At 49.7% G+C, this 15,959-nt stretch overlaps 6 protein-coding genes across 6 annotated transcripts; 3 read left to right on the top strand and 3 right to left on the bottom strand.

Annotated features, from left to right (window-relative positions):
- Nucleotides 1-402: 402 nt before the first annotated feature.
- K441DRAFT_153836 (Fip1-domain-containing protein) lies at nt 403-1,973 on the top strand. The gene is made up of 3 exons (XM_067640212.1): nt 403-833; nt 888-934; nt 1,016-1,973. Exons 1-3 carry the CDS (start codon nt 660-662, stop codon nt 1,827-1,829), a joined length of 1,035 nt encoding a protein of 344 aa, XP_067502541.1. The 5' UTR covers nt 403-659; the 3' UTR covers nt 1,830-1,973.
- Nucleotides 1,974-2,168: 195 nt separating this feature from the next.
- Nucleotides 2,169-3,270, bottom strand: K441DRAFT_567771 (small nuclear ribonucleoprotein U2, A; the record flags this gene model as incomplete). The annotated part of the gene is made up of 5 exons (XM_067643808.1): nt 2,169-2,396; nt 2,470-2,604; nt 2,711-2,971; nt 3,073-3,113; nt 3,192-3,270. 5 exons carry the CDS (start codon nt 3,268-3,270, stop codon nt 2,169-2,171), a joined length of 744 nt encoding a protein of 247 aa, XP_067502540.1.
- Nucleotides 3,271-3,549: 279 nt separating this feature from the next.
- On the bottom strand, nt 3,550-8,673 carry K441DRAFT_639108 (ARM repeat-containing protein). Its single transcript, XM_067646565.1, has 4 exons — nt 8,284-8,673; nt 8,102-8,222; nt 7,003-8,056; nt 3,550-6,935 (listed from the first exon to the last, which is right to left on the bottom strand). Exons 1-4 carry the CDS (start codon nt 8,495-8,497, stop codon nt 3,588-3,590), a joined length of 4,737 nt encoding a protein of 1,578 aa, XP_067502539.1. The 5' UTR covers nt 8,498-8,673; the 3' UTR covers nt 3,550-3,587.
- A 109-nt stretch (nt 8,674-8,782) lies between these two features.
- Nucleotides 8,783-10,594, top strand: K441DRAFT_639104 (glycosyltransferase family 4 protein). The gene is made up of 3 exons (XM_067646564.1): nt 8,783-8,971; nt 9,056-9,652; nt 9,722-10,594. The coding sequence occupies exons 1-3, from the start codon at nt 8,803-8,805 to the stop codon at nt 10,345-10,347; spliced, it is 1,392 nt and encodes a 463-aa protein (XP_067502538.1). The 5' UTR covers nt 8,783-8,802; the 3' UTR covers nt 10,348-10,594.
- A 214-nt stretch (nt 10,595-10,808) lies between these two features.
- Nucleotides 10,809-13,522, top strand: K441DRAFT_153793 (uncharacterized protein). Its single transcript, XM_067640211.1, has 4 exons — nt 10,809-11,877; nt 11,927-12,267; nt 12,320-13,205; nt 13,261-13,522. The coding sequence occupies exons 1-4, from the start codon at nt 11,034-11,036 to the stop codon at nt 13,275-13,277; spliced, it is 2,088 nt and encodes a 695-aa protein (XP_067502537.1). The 5' UTR covers nt 10,809-11,033; the 3' UTR covers nt 13,278-13,522.
- Nucleotides 13,523-13,672: 150 nt separating this feature from the next.
- Nucleotides 13,673-15,932, bottom strand: K441DRAFT_613776 (uncharacterized protein; the record flags this gene model as incomplete). The annotated part of the gene is made up of 2 exons (XM_067645652.1): nt 15,844-15,932; nt 13,673-15,786 (listed from the first exon to the last, which is right to left on the bottom strand). Exons 1-2 carry the CDS (start codon nt 15,905-15,907, stop codon nt 13,673-13,675), a joined length of 2,178 nt encoding a protein of 725 aa, XP_067502536.1. The 5' UTR covers nt 15,908-15,932.
- Nucleotides 15,933-15,959: the final 27 nt, after the last annotated feature.

Below are 15,959 nucleotides of genomic sequence, written 5' to 3'. Positions count from 1 at the left end.
CGTAGTTCGGCATTATTTGCGACGTTAATCTTTACGCAACTAATTAATAGCATTTTTAAGATATATAGGACGCTGCTAGAGAAGCTGCGCCCTAAGGGGGGGTTCCTATTTTCCTATATACGCAGACATAGACTAGGGAGGAGAGGTAGAGAAAGCATACCTACCGGATAAGTAACCTTACCGCATAGGGTAATAAACGGGCGCACGGCTGGGCCAATAGGCCAATAGTACGCGCGCATCAGCGACTCGATTAGTAGGGGTAAAGACATTCAAAGATGTCCACGGCTTGGCTGCAGGCTCGGCCGTGGACATCCGCGAATGTCGACGGGGGTCGTATGTATCACGTGCGGCTCAGCGACTGAGCGGGCGCTCAGCCGAGCCGTGAACACCACTGTAGTTGATCGAAGGCCGAACTTCTCGCTTTGCTCCCCAAGAACCTCCACTAGTGGAGATCCTACCAAAGCTAAACTCATCCTTGATCAAGGAACCTACAGCCTCGTATCCATTATTTTGGACGCTCTTACATACGGCCTGGATTCTGGGAACTAGAACGCAAGACTAAAAGCCCAGCCAATTCGCGCAAGTCGCAAAGCCATACCCATATATCACCGTTCCTGAGCACCTTTTAGAAGACCGCAAGTGGATTTCGACTAGGGGAAATGATGGAAGAAGACGATGATGAGTTCTACGGTCATGATGGGACGGCCAATGCTCCTGGCAGCGGTGATCAAAGCAAGCAGGACGCCTCTGCCAACGGCCAGGCCAATAACAAGGACGACAACTTGGACGAAGAGCTCGAGTCTGGAGAGGAAGAAGAAGAGGGCAGTGATTCAGTATGCGCCGACGGCTCTATCTTTAGCTCTCACATTTACTGACTGTTTTTTCAGGATATCGAGATCATCACTGATCGACCCCAAGCTCAAAAGCCTATATCGTGAGTTCTCCCAATCTCAATCACCCCAAATTTTCAGCATACCTCTTGGAGTTACCTTGTAAGAAGTACTAACTATCATAGCCAATCCACGGTTGACTCTATAAAAGACCCCCGCGCTACCGACCAAACCTCGAGTCGCTCGCAAACACACCAGCAACAATCCGCACCCAAAGCCACCCTCTCAGCTCCCACCGCCCCTTCCGCACCACAGCAGCCAGGCTCCAGTTATCCCGAAGTGCGCACCTCCACAATTGACGTCAATGCCGACCCAGTTTACCCACCCGTCGGCAAGCCCATCTCCCAAACCGACATCGACGCCGACCTCGCGGAGAACACGAAGCCATGGCGACTTCCTGGCGCTGACCAATCCGACTACTTCAACTATGGCTTTGACGAATTCACCTGGGAGATGTACCGGCAGCGACAAGCGACCATGACCGGCACGCTCGCGACCCAGAAAGCCGAAACGGCGCAATTCCAGCAAATGTTCGGCGGCGCGACGTCCGTCCCCTCGACCTCTCCCGCCCCGCCCGTCCCCGGCGCGCCCACGGGCCCCGCTGCCCAGCAGGCCAGCATGGCGAACCCCATGGCCGCGATGATGGGCATGCCCGGCATGCCCGGCAGCCAGGAGGAGATGGCCACCGCGATGCAGGCTGTCATGATGCAGCAGGGGATTACGGATCCCAGCCAGCTGGATTTTAATACCTTCATGGCGAGCTTTCAGCAGCAGATGGCGGGCGGTGGCATGCCCGGACAGCAGGCGCCGCAGCAGCAGCAACAGGCGCAGGCACAAGGCTATGGACAGGGCTACGGGAATTATGCGCAACAGCAAGGCGGAGGACAGCAGTATGGTGGAAGGGGACAAGGTGGACGCGGTGGAGGGAGAAGATGGTAGTTTAGGGAAAGGTTTCTTGCATTGGATGGCGTTTTTTGGTTGGATGGGTGTAGGATACCTAAAGCTGGGTTTGGTGGTCGCTTCAACGAGTCTTCCGTCGAAAGATTCACTACAGATGTCACCGAACGGCATCTAAAAGAAATATAAGAATAAATCCGGTCATTAATTTCACAATTCAATGACACTAAGATGTCAATATGATGGGTGCGCACAGGAAGTGGCTCCTCCCGGCAGTTCCAGCTTAACATGACCCTAGTCAAATACAGTCTAGAACAAACGCCGAGTTTTGTCTGTTTCCCATATAAGAGAATCCTCTAGGCATATTAGTGTCTTCAGTGTTTATTCCCCTATCTCATCTCCGCCTCCAAACGCGCCCCCAGGTATCCGTCCCTCATTCAGCTCCTTCTCCAGTCTCGTGATCTCCGACAGGCTCTTAGCATTCCTAATCAGCCCCTCCACTCGCTTCTTCTCCTTGTCCGTCAGCTTGACGCGGGCGACCTTCGAGCCGGGCGCGGAGCCGTTGACGTCAGATGGGATGTCGAAGGTGCGAGTTTTGATGCCCATAATCTGATTAGGAATGTAGTTAGTTGGAGATTTGGACGAGAACAACACGAAGGAAATGAAGTGGGGGAGCACGTACCTTAGAAGCTAACGCTGAAGGTTCATTAGCCGTGCCAAATAGCTCCTTGGCCTGGCTGCGTTCGGAATCTTTGACCTTTTGGAAGTCGAGGAAGCGGACTGAGGGGCAGCGGTAGAGGACCCAATAGCGGTAATGCTGTCGAAAGATTCATATTATCAGTATGCTTCTAAATGTCAAACCCGTGATCTGCGAACTGGCCAACAGACGTCTGGAGTCTTATTTCAGGAAATGGAAAGCTCACTTCTCTACTTGTAACCGGATTCTGTAACAGGACCAAATGTGTCAGATTCAGAAATCCCGCCAACGGATCCAGATCCGCGAGTTCAGAAATCTGGTTCTCAGTCAAGACCAGCGTCGTCAGGTGGGGTATCGACTTTGAAAGAGCTGGATGGATGACTGAGATGCGGTTACGTGCAAGTAGGAGGGTGCGCAGACGGGGACTGAGCGGGAAGTTGGATAGTTGTGAAATGTCATTGTCGGTAAAGTCGATCGCGTCTTGGTCCTATACGGTCCCAGAAGAACCGGAAGTCAGAGACAGCATTACAATCGTAGTCCGGTCTAGAACAGCGTGCGAGGCAGTATAATGAGAGGGATTCAACGTACCTTCGCAGCGCCCAAGTTCTCGATAGCGGGGATCTTGTGTCCTGTAGCCTCGCAAAAGAGAATTGATATTAATGCAGCTCAAAAAAGCGTAGTATCTGCCCCTTTCAGCGAGTACGCACCTCGTAGGTCCAGCTCGCGTTCTGTGAGTGGGTTGATGTAGGAGAGGGAGTTCTGGATTAGGTCCGCTGTTAGCCTCATTTTGTACCGTTTCTCCTTTCTGAAGATATCTTTTGTTTGTTTGATGAGTACCGCGGCGCAAGCCGGATATCCTTCTTGAGGATTTATTGGGAGAGGACTAGAGTGTAGTCGGTCTGTGGGAGGGGCACGATGTCGCGTTGTTATGAATGGGAACTTCTCGACATTGAAAAATACCGGGTGCACTAGCGCCTTTTTGGGAAATCCCGCCTCAGGCGAAGAGCGCTTGCCCTGCTATGTCATGGGAAATCTTTCAAATTAAGATCGCAATTAATTAGAGATGCTAGAATTGTCAACCATTCATCTACTGTCTAGGCTACCTATTGGAACACGTAAATTATGCCAGACCTGTCCACCGATATAATCATACCATAAGGATACTCCAATAAAGCTACATCAAGAATATTATCTAGATGACTTCTCAACAGGTGTTGCTGCTGCAAGGAAATAATAGACGACCTAGACGGCTTTGTAGAACCCCTCCTCGCTGACGTATTAGGGGTTCGGCTGCTATCTCGGACGTTGGAAGTCGACGACTGCTGGCCTTGTGGCTGTGACAGCAGCTCAGTAACAACAATGGTCTCCTGATTCGGCTGGCTGATGTTGTATTGCGGCTTAGACTCCTCTAGTTCTAGGCCGCTGACAATCATGGACGCTTCATAATGAGCAGTATCCCAGTATCGGACTTTCCAATCAGGGCCCGCAGTGACTAGGAAGAATTGTTTTGGATCGCTTCCATCGTCGGGAGGTTGTGTGCCTATCGCGAGGGATCGGATACCACGATTGATGCTTGTGCTACTTGTAGGCTCCAGTGATGTAGCGAAGCGGCCTAGCATGCCACCTGCCCTTTCTTCATCCACATCAATCAATGTCATGCTTTTGGGGCTATCCTTGCTCAAACCTGTGCGGTAGATTTCCTTGCAGAGGAGCTTCTCTAGATCCCAGACCGTTACTTCACCTTGGCCGGTACCGCCTGCGATGTATACCTTGCCTTTGCGTGATCGAACTGGCTGAAGAATTATCCGATGTATAGGAGATGAGCCGTGGAAGCCCCAGGCTTTAAGCCGCAGCTTGAATCGAAGATCCCAGAGATCTATCACACCATGAGTAGTGCCTAGAAGTAGCCAGTGATGTCGTTTATCGATACAAAAACAGGTTGGTGTACCGTGATGCAGAGGGTTCTGAAGCACATAGAGCTCGGCCATTGTTCTCAACTCCAAGGCAATAACTCGCGAAGTATTGGTGGCCAAAACCAACGTTGACTGAGTTTCGCTCTTGTAGTGCTCAGACCAAACAGCATACTCGCCATGACGAAGTTGGTGTTGCCGTAGAACTTTCAATTTTCCGTATTTCGTCCCACCTTGCACTTGGCTGTAATCCACTTTGACCACGTGGATACTGCCATCAGTACCCGTACATACGAAACAGTAGGTATTTTCGACAAACACGAGGCTTGAGGCTTTCGTACTCTCAGCCAGTCTGTAAGTTTGTCGGGATCGATGTGCAATATTTCGTTCCAAACGCCCAGAGTCCCAGATTTTGACGGAACCGTCGTCAGACCCAGTAATAAAGAACGAGTGATCTGGCGCAACAAGAACACGGCTAATAGCAGCGGTATGTTCGCCCATCATAGCCACTAGTGTTCCTTCAGGGCGCCATGGATTGGTGGATGAGGATGCTTGACCGTTACCACGCTTAATGGGTAGACGCCTGCTATTTGGTTGTATCTGCATCCCAAACTCAACCTCATCAACTGGATAGTTCTCTAAATAAAGAGAGTCTAGTAGTTTCAAAATACTAGGATCATTGCCAGTATAGTTATGCGCATCTTTGTACTTGATCCTCGAAGGGCTCTTCCGGTGCTGTTCTTGGGCAACTGCAAGCTGGGACTGCTGCCGACCTCTTGCCATGAAGTCGCGTTGGCTTGCACCGTCAACCTTACCGAAAGCATTCGTCGAAGTTGTTCCAGTCTCAGGAAGAGCCTTGTTGTCGTTGGGATTTAACAGACTTATGGCGCTATTCCTATGCCGAACAACATGACTATGTTCGCCCAGGGTGATACCGCCGATGGAGCTAACTGGAGATTGTCCGCCAGGAGAATCATTGCCTTTGGGTACCGATCTAGGTACTTGAAGAGAGGTACGACGAAGTTCAACATCAGAGGAAGGCGAGTCTTGAGCTGATCGTAGTGCGCCAGGCGATGACGATAGGCTAGGTAGAGTCGGTGTAGAACTCGTTCTCATGCCAGTCTCACCTCGTACTAGTTTGTCGACCTGAGTATTTGCATGAAGCCTCTTTCGATGAGACAGGTGACCATCCTCAGAGGTGGACGCGTCAAGCAAAGCGTCAGCAATTGTACGGGGCTGCCTCTCCTCGTTTGCTGAAGTTTCCCCATCTTTGACTTGTGCTTTTTCAAAGACCTCCTTATCATTATCAAACAAAACTGTTTGAGGAATGATATCTAGGTCTTTTAATGCAATGATGTTGTTGAAATTTGAGGGGACCGTATCGGGATCGTCTTTTCGTCTGCGGTGAGCTACCCGCCAAATGAACTCTCTGAGAGCTACAAGCTTAAACTCATCTTCAACGCCCATACCAGCATTCCGCAGACGAGTGAGCCATTGGTCATCCTCTTCATTCTTCGACAATCGGCTGAGAGCTTTTGGCCCAAGGTTTTTGGCAGAAACTGTTAGTATTGAATCTTCAGCAGATCCAAAAGAGAAGGTTCGTTGCTGCTTCGCTGGTATCCAGAACAGCCCTTTCTCAGATTTCATGGCCCAGGTCGAAGCCATATCTAAAATCAGTCTTGGTAATGGCTTCTTCAGCGAATCTAGAAGCCTCAATTCAGAAAGATCCGAAGGAAGCACTTTAAGATAGGTTTTGATGAGAGGAAGGACAATGCTGTGGGTATCAGCAATCGACAGAAACTTTGCAGCAGAGGATATAAAATGTGCGGCGGCTTCTCGAATCCAAATGTTCGGATGCATTGTGAAGCGTCCGACGATATCAACCAATTCCCAGGTCTTGGATCGCTGGAACAAACCAAGCTCTGCCATAGATGAGAACGATCTCAGGACCCTTTCCACAACAAACTCCTCCGGGTCCGTCAGTGCCTGAACCATTAACGGCAGAATAAATTCTTCAAGACTTGGACCCCCAACATATATTGCTACACCAACGATAGTCTCGAAGAAAGCGCATTTCAACATCCAATCGCGGTCATTGAGGTAGGTATTCAGATGGCTTAGTATAACGTCGTTCGCTTTAGTGCTTCCAAAAAATACACACAAAGTCGAGACAGATCCTAGCATAGCTCGTCGGACAGCCGAGTCGCTGTCTGTCAAAAGGGCTTTAGTCTGGACTTCAAATTGTGATACAAGGTCGTCTCGAGCTACATCAAAAAGAGTTTGATACACAGAATGACTCATACTGTCATCTTCAGCTTCAGGATCGCTGGTGGGTAAAGACCCGTCAGCACGTAGTGCCTGCATCATATCCAAGAACCTAGATGCGGTGCTGGCCAATGTAGCCATACAAGAGGCATATGTCATTCTTACCAGGGCACTTGGTTTCGTCGGCGATCCAGGCGCGAAGGGCTGGAGTCTTGGAAGTATGTATTCTGGGAAGATGTATGCGTTAATTGGCGAGACAACGGAGACAAGAGCAAGCTGTTTCACAGTAAGTTTGCTAAAAATAAAGAAAATAAAGTGAAGTTGGACGAAAAGGGATACGTACAAGCTGAGTCAAAGTGCGAAGTGCTGTTACCTTTACTAGGTCTGATTTATCGTTCAAGAGTGTCATCACGTATGGTAGAATACGATCAAGTTTTGCCTCATCTGTGGTTCTTTCCGCGAAGGCTAGCAATAGTTCACATGCGCGAATGCGAGCAGATGCCCTAGCTGTGCCCCTTAGGGAGGATACAACAATAGTGAGGAAGATGAGAGTTCCGTCATCTACCGATTTTCCTGAAGTAGGCGAGGCTTGGTGCTGGTAGTTCGGTATGTTGATAAAAAGTGGGAAGAGGTCATTGTCTAATTTGGAGGTAGGTTGGGGTGCTCTGCTTGGCTCTTTTCCATTCTCCTGACCCAAGAAGTATGAGATCTTGTCGAAGTCGTTATAGATCTTCTCAATCCGGTCATCGGATTCTCCAAGGTTCTCGGTTCCTGCAGTCACTGGTCTTCGACCTGAGGTAGGATCCGTAATGGTGTACATGTACTGCTGAAGAAATCCGTAGAAGTAATCTGGGAAGGCTTTGTGACGCCAGAAGTTTAAATACTCGTCCGCTGAATATCTCGACTCAGGCTCTAATTGGATCATGTGGGAGACCATTTCGCGAATATCTTTATCGTGAATTTTGCTGAGGTGTGTGTGTTCAGGCTCATACTCACCTTGGCGATATTTAAACAGCTGGCTCAATGAGAAGATAGGGGTTTCTAGGAATAACTCCGCAATCACACACCCAACGCTGAAAATATCCATCGCCCAGGTGACACCTGTCTCTCCGGGCTGTGCTCCAGCAGATAAAAACCTCTCCGGTGCCAAATAGCATGTGCGACGCCCAGAGGTGTCAAAATAAAAAGAAAAGTCTGCAGGATTGTCCTCTGGGAGATAAGTAGGTTTAAACGACGAAGAAAAGTCTGATAGATACAACCAGTTCCAGGAAGTAACTAATGAATTTTCCGTCTTTATGTCACCGTGATATATGTTCCGAGCATGACAATCACGGACAGCACATAGTAGTTGGAACGAGAGCCATTTCTTCTCAATGTCCTCGAGAAATGGCCGAGTACTGTGTGCATCAGCTGCAGTTCAAGACAAATATTTGAAAACATACCTCATGCGATCATATAACGAACTATGAATGTATTGCCGGACTAAATATCCATTTGTGCTCGTTTCCAAGATGCGGTGGTATCCCAGAGCATTTGGAACATCAGCAAGTACCTTTCTTTCGTCTAGACGTCAAATCAGCAACCCAAGAACCAGCACAAATTAAAAATGAACCGGATGCTGTACTTAGAAGAACCCGGACATATTCGTCAAGCTTCATGCTCGAATATGGTTTCATAACTACCTTCGCAACCACGAGGCCGTCTTTGTGTCGTGCTCTGATGGACTTCATGAAACGCGCATTTCCGAGAGACTTCTCGTATGTGAGATCAGCCAGCTCTGGGACATCGATGCCAGCCGAGCCAGCAGAGAGCGTTGTAAGGGAGTATCCTTGACCCATGATGACTTTCGGTTGTGATGATATCTCAAGTAAAGCGGTTATGTTGCTGCCTCGACGCCCTCATATTGCGTTCTTGCACCCCTTCTAGTGCCTACAGCGGTGGGAGAGATGTTGTTAATTTCCTGAGCCTGATAATGAATCCTCGAATGGCAATGAATTATCATTTGTTTTGTCTTGGTGAAGGTAAGTGTCATGTGCAGGCAGCGGTCATCAAGGCACGCTCGGCAAACCTGCCGAATCGCCTGCGCTATCATTATTACCACATTTTCGAGAACCAGTATCAAGCTTTCCTTAAAACAACAACCATGACTTCGAAACCCCAGAATATAGTCTTCTTTCACCCCGACCTAGGCATCGGTGGTGCGGAGCGTCTTGTCATAGATGCTGCCGTAGGCCTTCAAACCCTTGGACATAAAGTCACCATTTTTACCTCCTACTGCGATCCAAGGCACTGCTTCGATGAGGCCCGCGATGGTAAGCACCTTGTCGAACCATCACGACAACATATCACTCATGGCTTTGAAGAAGGTAGCTGAGACTCCGCTTTTCAAACCAAAGGAACCCTCGACGTACGCGTACACGGCAATTCCATCGTTCCCCCCACCATACTCGGCCGCCTCGCGATTCTTTGCGCGATTCTGAGGCAAATACACTTAGTACTTCAAATAGCACTTCTCTCGTCAGAGCTGCAGAAACTGAGCCCTACTGTATTTTTCGTAGATCAACTCAGTGCTAGTGTTCCGCTGCTCAAGCTACTACAGCCAAACACGCGGGTAATATTCTATTGCCATTTCCCGGACAAGCTTCTGGCAAAGAAAGGAGGTTTGTTGAAGACTTTGTACAGAGGCCCTTTTGATTGGGTGGAGAGCTGGAGCACAGGATGCAGCGATACGATCGTAGTTAACAGCAACTTCACGAAGAGCATTTTCGAGAAGGCATTTCCAAACTTGAAATACAGAGAACCAAGAGTGGTATACCCTTGTGTAGACACGAATGCAGCGGAGGAAGTGGAAAAGGCTAAGCCACTCTGGGAAAAGAAGAAAGTGCTCCTGAGCATCAATCGGTTCGAAAAGAAAAAAGATGTAGCCTTAGCTATAAGGGCATATGCAGGGTTGAGTCAGGAGGAGCGGAAGAGCACAAGGCTGGTGATAGCTGGTAAATATTTCACAAATATGCTATATTGAGTAATATTGAGTAAAGCTCGCTAATATCTCTATTCCGAAGGCGGATACGACCCCCGGGTTCAGGAAAATGTTTCCACCTATGCTGAACTCTGTGGCCTTGCATCTTCTCTGCACCTCAAACATGCCACAGCGAAAACAGTCATTAGCGCTCTTTCAGTCCCTGATGATATAGCTGTCATCTTCCTCCACTCGGTTCCGAGTGCCTTCAAATCAATACTCCTATCTACATCACGTCTTCTTGTCTATACACCTCTACACGAGCACTTCGGTATTGTACCTCTCGAGGCAATGATGGCAGGAATACCTGTGCTCGCAGCCAACGAAGGCGGGCCAACAGAGACTGTGATCGATGGCCAGACCGGCTGGCTGAGAGACGTCAGAAAGGTTCAAGACTGGACGGAGGTGATGCGTGCAGCCTTGGAGGATGGGCCTGGAGAGGAGAGGCTGAAGGAGATGGGAATGCGGGGACAGGAGAGAGTCAAGGCGGAATTTTCTAAAGAGAAAATGGCAGAGAGATTCGAGAATGAGATGCAAAATATGATGTATGCCGGAAGAGTACCCATGATAAGCATGATGGTAGTGATTGTAGGAGCAGGTCTGTTCGGGGTATTAATAGCATTGGCCTTCTACATGGTAGGCAAATCGCGCACCACAGTTTACACGTAAGAGCAGCTTCAGCATCACGTTCTCGTGTATCATACCACCATATCAGACATTGTTATTGTTCAAGGAGTTTCAAGTTTGATACAACAAGTTCGGATAGGATGAAAATGTAGCAATATGAGGATTTGTAATTAAATGAACAAAGTAGTAGAACGGTATGCTGACTAGCAAGCTGTATTGGGTTTATTACAGGCGAAGAGCAATGCAGGTGTTGACAGCGTGGTTCATACCCTGCCATGATTGCACAGCGATATTACACTGCAGGAAAAACAAACGTCAATCTGCACAGTCAGATAAGAGTATTGAATGACCTCTCACATGAACGTTTCGGACGGTGCAAGCAATTAAAGCTACAACCGCACATCTAAGTTCTGACATTAATTCAAGGCCTTGACTAAAGAACGGAAGCGGTGACGGTTCGGATAGTTAGCTCTTGGTATTCGGCGAGGTGCGAAAGTGGACCTGCCGCATCGATCGCCAATGTCAAAGTACGTCACTCACCAGGGCCAATCTAGCTGCGAAGAAATAAACGTTAGTTTTGCTTCCTAAGCGTCCGACCCTCCTGCAAACACTCTTTAACCACTCTCCATGATATAAGGGCGCCAACCGCATCCTTCCCCTCTATCAATTGACCCGTATCTTTCCCCTCAGACTCCAGATCAAGCGCGCGGCACTTCCGGAAGCTCGACATGCTGCTACGGCAGGCCGGGTTGAGCTCAGCACGCGTACTTAACCGCAGCGCAACACGATCGCCGCTCATAAACCCCAGGATACCTCACACATTCAGTCCTTACCTAGCTATACGAGCGTCATTCAGTAATGGACGGCCTTCAGCGACCCACAAGGGCACTCAACTCCCCTCTTCGTTGGCACTCCACTCACATATAAAGTGGCGCTTCCAACGTCCACTCCTCCCCCGATACGCGTCCACAAGGCCTCTGCCAGCTCCTCAATCTCGTTTCCTTCGATATTGCTATAAAGGCCTCGCGGCATTTGGGCTATTTGTCGCCATTAGCGGCGGGCTCGTAGTCGCTTTCTTCATATACGATGCTAGTACGTACAAGGAAGGACCTTCAATTGAAGAAGATATACCTGTGTCGGAAGTCGCATTACATCCAAGGAGAGGTGGACCTAAGAATTTGCCGATTGCTGAGCACTTAGTGGACGATGACGATAGCGCAGCAAAGAAAAACCAGAAACATAAACCAAAATTGGTTATACTAGGCACAGGATGGGGGAGTGTGGCTCTTCTGAAACAATTACATCCGGACGATTATCACGTCACAGTTGTTTCACCGTCAAACCACTTCCTCTTCACTCCTATGCTCCCTTCCGCCACTGTGGGTACTTTAGAGCTTAGATCGTTAGTAGAACCGATCAGAAGGATAGTGGCAAAAGTAAATGGCCATTTCTTGAAAGGGATGGCTGAGGATGTGGACTTTTCTGAGAAGCTTGTGGAAATATCTGCAATTGGACCAACTGGGGAGAAGGAGAACTTCTATCTACCCTACGATAAGCTTGTCATAGGCGTCGGTATACAGAAAACGTCCTTTATTTGCCAGTGAGGAGCTGACAGCTGCAGGTTCTGTGACCAACCCTCATGGTGTGAAAGGTCTTGAGAATTGCCATTTTCTTAAGGACATCAGTGATGCTAGGTTGATACGAAACGCGGTGATCCGCAATCTCGAAAGCGCCTGTCTTCCAACTACTTCCGATGAGGAGCGGCGGAGGTTGCTGTCTTTTGTCATCTCTGGCGGTGGTCCTACTGGAGTTGAGTTCGCTGCTGAACTCTATGACATGCTCAACGAAGATCTAGCGAAATATTTTCCGAAGATTCTCCGATGCGAAATCTCGGTACATGTCATCCAAAGCAGGGGCCACATTCTCAATACTTATGATGAAGCCCTCTCCAGATATGCCGAGGTGAGTATCCGATTGTTTAGAAATATCTTAGCTTCACTAATACGTGCTGTAGCAACGTTTTGCACATGATCAAGTTGAAGTTTTAACAAATTCAAGGGTTAAAGAGGTTCAACCGGACAAGATTCTTTTCTCTCAAAAAGATGAGAATGGGAAGATTGTTACCAAAGAGCTCCCAATGGGATTCTGTCTATGGTCAACCGGCGTTTCACAAACGGACTTCTGCCGACGTCTAGCTGCGAAATTGGATGGACAGAACAACAAACATGCTCTTGAAACTGACACTCACCTTCGTCTTATGGGCGCTCCCCTCGGAGATGTCTACGCTATCGGCGATTGTAGCACCGTGCAAAATAACGTCTCTGATCACATTGTGACTTTCCTTCGTACTCTGGCTTGGGAGAAAGGCAAAAACCCGGAAGAAATGCAAATCTCATTTGCCGACTGGCGAGGTGTTGCCAAACGTGTCAAATCACGCTTCCCGCAAGCTGCAGACCATCTTCGAAGACTAGACAAGCTCTTCGAGCAGTACGACAAGGACCAAAGCGGCACGCTCGACTTTGGCGAATTACGAGAACTTTTACTCCAGATTGACTCCAAGTTGACTTCATTACCCGCCACAGCACAGCGCGCGCATCAACAAGGCCAGTATCTGGGCCGTAAATTCAACAAAATGGCACAGATGGCACCGGGTATGCGGCTCAACCAAGTCGACTATGGCGATCTTGACGATGCCTGCTACAAGGCCTTTGAGTATCACCATCTTGGAAGCCTGGCATATATAGGTAATGCAGCCGTCTTCGATATCAACGGACTGAACTTTTCTGGAGGACTGCTGGCAGTGTACTTATGGCGGGGTATCTATTTCGCGCAGAGCGTGAGCCTAAGAACCCGGATTCTGTTGGCTATGGATTGGAGTAAAAGAGCACTTTTTGGAAGGGGTAAGTCTAATCTTTGAGGCATTGCAAATGGAGCACAAGCTAACGGTCGTTACAGATTTGATGAACTTTTGATGGAACAACTGTCAACATGATAGCCTTTTCCTTTTAGTCTATATATCCTTATTGCAGAGCAACCAACGCCACGAGAGCGTCTCCGTGTACAGCATTGATGTACACATCGACACTAGACAAGATTCCCTTTTCGTGGTCACCCCAGGCGTCATCACATATGATATTCTAGCGTAGAATACATGCCTTAAAACTCTCAGAACAGTCCCCTGAAACCTTGATCGGCTCTTCCAGCCACATTGCCTCGTGACTCTAAAGGCAGTTCCGCCTGCTCAATCAAAAATGCAGAAAAGAGCTGGCGGATAGCTTCGGTGTAAGCCAACATGCTTGACTGAAGGCATTGTGTCGTACGTTAATTAGTTTTAAATTATAAAGTCCAGCAGGATTACTTCAGCCCTCTAACTTCTTGCCCTCGTCTTACCCTTCACCCTCTCTACTAACTTATTTAGGTCGTCTCCAGCCGTGCCCTCCTCTAGATTATCTTTCATCTTCTTACTCTTCCTCCGTGTGCCTTCCTTATCCCCATCATCCCTCCTAGCCTTCCTTTTCCTCCTTCCCTCCTCTAACAGTGCCTTCATACCCTCTGTCCCTTTGAATTTCGGATTCGTCGGATCAATCGCAAATTCATAGCTCTCAAACAGCCTCGCAAATCTGGGGTCCTGAACATCCATTTTAAACCCATCAGTCTTCTCTTCGACCTCCTCTTCACCTGCCCCCTTCTTCCCTCTTTTCTTCTTCCCTTTCCGCTTTTTGGCCTTCTCGACCTTCGCAACCTCATTCATGTCAAAATGCCGCATTCCCGCTCCACCTACTGCATCATCATCCACCATCAGCAACTCTAGCTCCGCCCGCTGCGCCGCGGACGCAGCCTCCTCCTTCGCGTGTTCCTCACGCTTCTTAGCCTTCTCAGCGCGGCGCGCAGCCTTAGCCAAGTCGCGCGAGACAGTGGCAGGGTCGTCGAAGAAAGGATCATCGAAGGGATCTTTCCCTTCTCCCTCATCACCTTTTTCATTCGCTCCAGCGCCCGCTTTAACATCTGCAGCTCCTGCATCAGGGTCTCCCGCATTCCGCGCCGCCTTCGCCTTCTCTTTCCTCTTCGCCTTCCGCTCTTTCTCCTTCCGCACATACTTCTCAACCGTCGTTTCGTCTGTAATCGGCTCGTTTTCGAACACCGAGCCACGCGGCGCAGCGGCGGACAGGCCGGCCGAGAAAGTGACTTGCATGTCGCCGACCGGGGCGCCGGGCTCGCGCTTCTTAGGCTTGGACGGTCGGTCCGCAGAGAGGCCGAGCGCGGCGCGGAGCGCGACCGCCTTGTCGGCCTTCTCTTTCTTGCTGCTGCTGTTGCCGTGCTTGAGAGCCGAGCGTTCGGGTTCGTCGTCGGGCTCTTCTTCTGATGAGGAGCTGTCGCTGCCGACATAAGCCATGAGGTCGTTTTCGTCGATCTCTTTCCGGGAGAAGGCGCGCTTCTGGACCTCTTTTCGCGTGTTGTCGTCAGCGTCCCAGGTCAGTTTGACTTTGCTGTGGGTTAGCGCGTCTGTGACGAACTCATTGGGTCGGTATGCGTCGGGGATGACCGTGCACTCGTCGCGCGGCCTCTCGTCGAAAGTCACGTCGTCAGGTACGAAGCGGAGGTCGAAGAAGTTGGCCGAGGAGAGGTACTCGCGGCCGTCCATGGCATCGTAGAGGGATTTAGCTACGCTAGCGGAGGAACAGGTCAGGATGGCATAGTAGTAACGTAGGCGGTCGAGTTGGTAGGTGCGTAGGGCTGTTGGGTCGAACTCCTCGCCTTTGTTCTCCTTCAGTAGATCTTTCTTGATTTCTTCATCAACGGCGTCAGAGTCGGAATCAGACGGTTCGGGAGTGCCCTCATCGTCGAAATCGGCTGTCTTGTTCGCGGCAAAGATTTCCTTCGGAGGCCCCTCGAGCTCCTCCCTCTCTAGTCGCTCACGCCCAAACTCGCTGGGGTAAACCGTCACTTTCAGTATCCGCCCATCCGCTGACGCGAAGCTCGATGCGACAGCCATAAGGTCCACAGCACGGATGTTGTCCCAGTCAAGGTTCACCGCCGCGAGGCGTGCCGAGACCTCACCCATGGGCACGTCTGTCCCTCGTGCTAATTCGGCTTCCTCTTCAATTTCTGCTTCTTCTTCGTCCTCATCTTCATCTGACTCGCTCGTGCTCTCGTCTTCTGACGATGAAAAGCCTCCTTCGCGCGCAGGGTCATACTTCCGCTCCATTCGCCTCAATTCCTCCTGTACAGCGCCGCCCTCGTCTCCTTCATTCCCCTCTTTTCCATCCTCATCCTCGCCTTCTACCCGGTAAAACCGCTCCAGCTCTTTCCTCCCGGCGCCCTTCTCAACCTTCCGCCCATAACGATCAACGCTGGCTTTTTTCGAGAAGTCGTCATCACGCAAGATGTGCGCAAAGCGCTGGTCGAGCTTGGTGCGTGTGTTTTTCTTAGAAGGTAGGCGAAATCGCGGATCGGTTTGGATATTGGTGAAACGCGAGTCGGCTGCAAGACGTTAGCATTATAGCTCTGATGCAAGAATTAAGGCGAAGAAGAACGTACTGATGGTGGCTTCAGGCCTTGAGGGCCACGATTTCCGCGCTTTTTGCTTTGCTGGGAGAGCCATCGTGGAGGAGAGGGGGAGTTTGCAGTCAGTTACTCCGGTAAAGAGTGCAGAA

Source organism: Cenococcum geophilum (assembly GCF_001692895.1).
Source record: "Cenococcum geophilum 1.58 unplaced genomic scaffold K441scaffold_29, whole genome shotgun sequence".
NCBI classification, from domain to species: Eukaryota; Fungi; Ascomycota; class Dothideomycetes; order Gloniales; family Gloniaceae; genus Cenococcum; species Cenococcum geophilum.
Note: the sequence above shows the minus strand (reverse complement) of the source record. Positions and strands in the feature narration are given on the sequence as shown.

What these genes read in the sequence shown, in the direction of transcription:
- K441DRAFT_153836 (XM_067640212.1), top strand. Translation starts at nt 660, where the DNA reads ATGATGGAAGAAGACGATGATGAGTTCTACGGTCATGATGGGACGGCC. An exon ending in AAGAAGAGGGCAGTGATTCA is followed by an intron (nt 834 to 887) that starts GTATGCGCCGAC and finishes CTGTTTTTTCAG; the next exon opens with GATATCGAGATCATCACTGA. An exon ending in CAAGCTCAAAAGCCTATATC is followed by an intron (nt 935 to 1,015) that starts GTGAGTTCTCCC and finishes TAACTATCATAG; the next exon opens with CCAATCCACGGTTGACTCTA.
- K441DRAFT_639108 (XM_067646565.1), bottom strand. Translation starts at nt 8,497, where the DNA reads ATGGGTCAAGGATACTCCCTTACAACGCTCTCTGCTGGCTCGGCTGGC. An exon ending in ATATGTCCGGGTTCTTCTAA is followed by an intron (nt 8,223 to 8,283) that starts GTACAGCATCCG and finishes TTTGACGTCTAG; the next exon opens with ACGAAAGAAAGGTACTTGCT. An exon ending in TCGTTATATGATCGCATGAG is followed by an intron (nt 8,057 to 8,101) that starts GTATGTTTTCAA and finishes TGATGCACACAG; the next exon opens with TACTCGGCCATTTCTCGAGG.
- K441DRAFT_639104 (XM_067646564.1), top strand. Translation starts at nt 8,803, where the DNA reads ATGACTTCGAAACCCCAGAATATAGTCTTCTTTCACCCCGACCTAGGC. An exon ending in CTTCGATGAGGCCCGCGATG is followed by an intron (nt 8,972 to 9,055) that starts GTAAGCACCTTG and finishes TTCAAACCAAAG; the next exon opens with GAACCCTCGACGTACGCGTA. An exon ending in CACAAGGCTGGTGATAGCTG is followed by an intron (nt 9,653 to 9,721) that starts GTAAATATTTCA and finishes TCTATTCCGAAG; the next exon opens with GCGGATACGACCCCCGGGTT.
- K441DRAFT_153793 (XM_067640211.1), top strand. Translation starts at nt 11,034, where the DNA reads ATGCTGCTACGGCAGGCCGGGTTGAGCTCAGCACGCGTACTTAACCGC. An exon ending in TAAGCTTGTCATAGGCGTCG is followed by an intron (nt 11,878 to 11,926) that starts GTATACAGAAAA and finishes TGACAGCTGCAG; the next exon opens with GTTCTGTGACCAACCCTCAT. An exon ending in CCCTCTCCAGATATGCCGAG is followed by an intron (nt 12,268 to 12,319) that starts GTGAGTATCCGA and finishes TACGTGCTGTAG; the next exon opens with CAACGTTTTGCACATGATCA.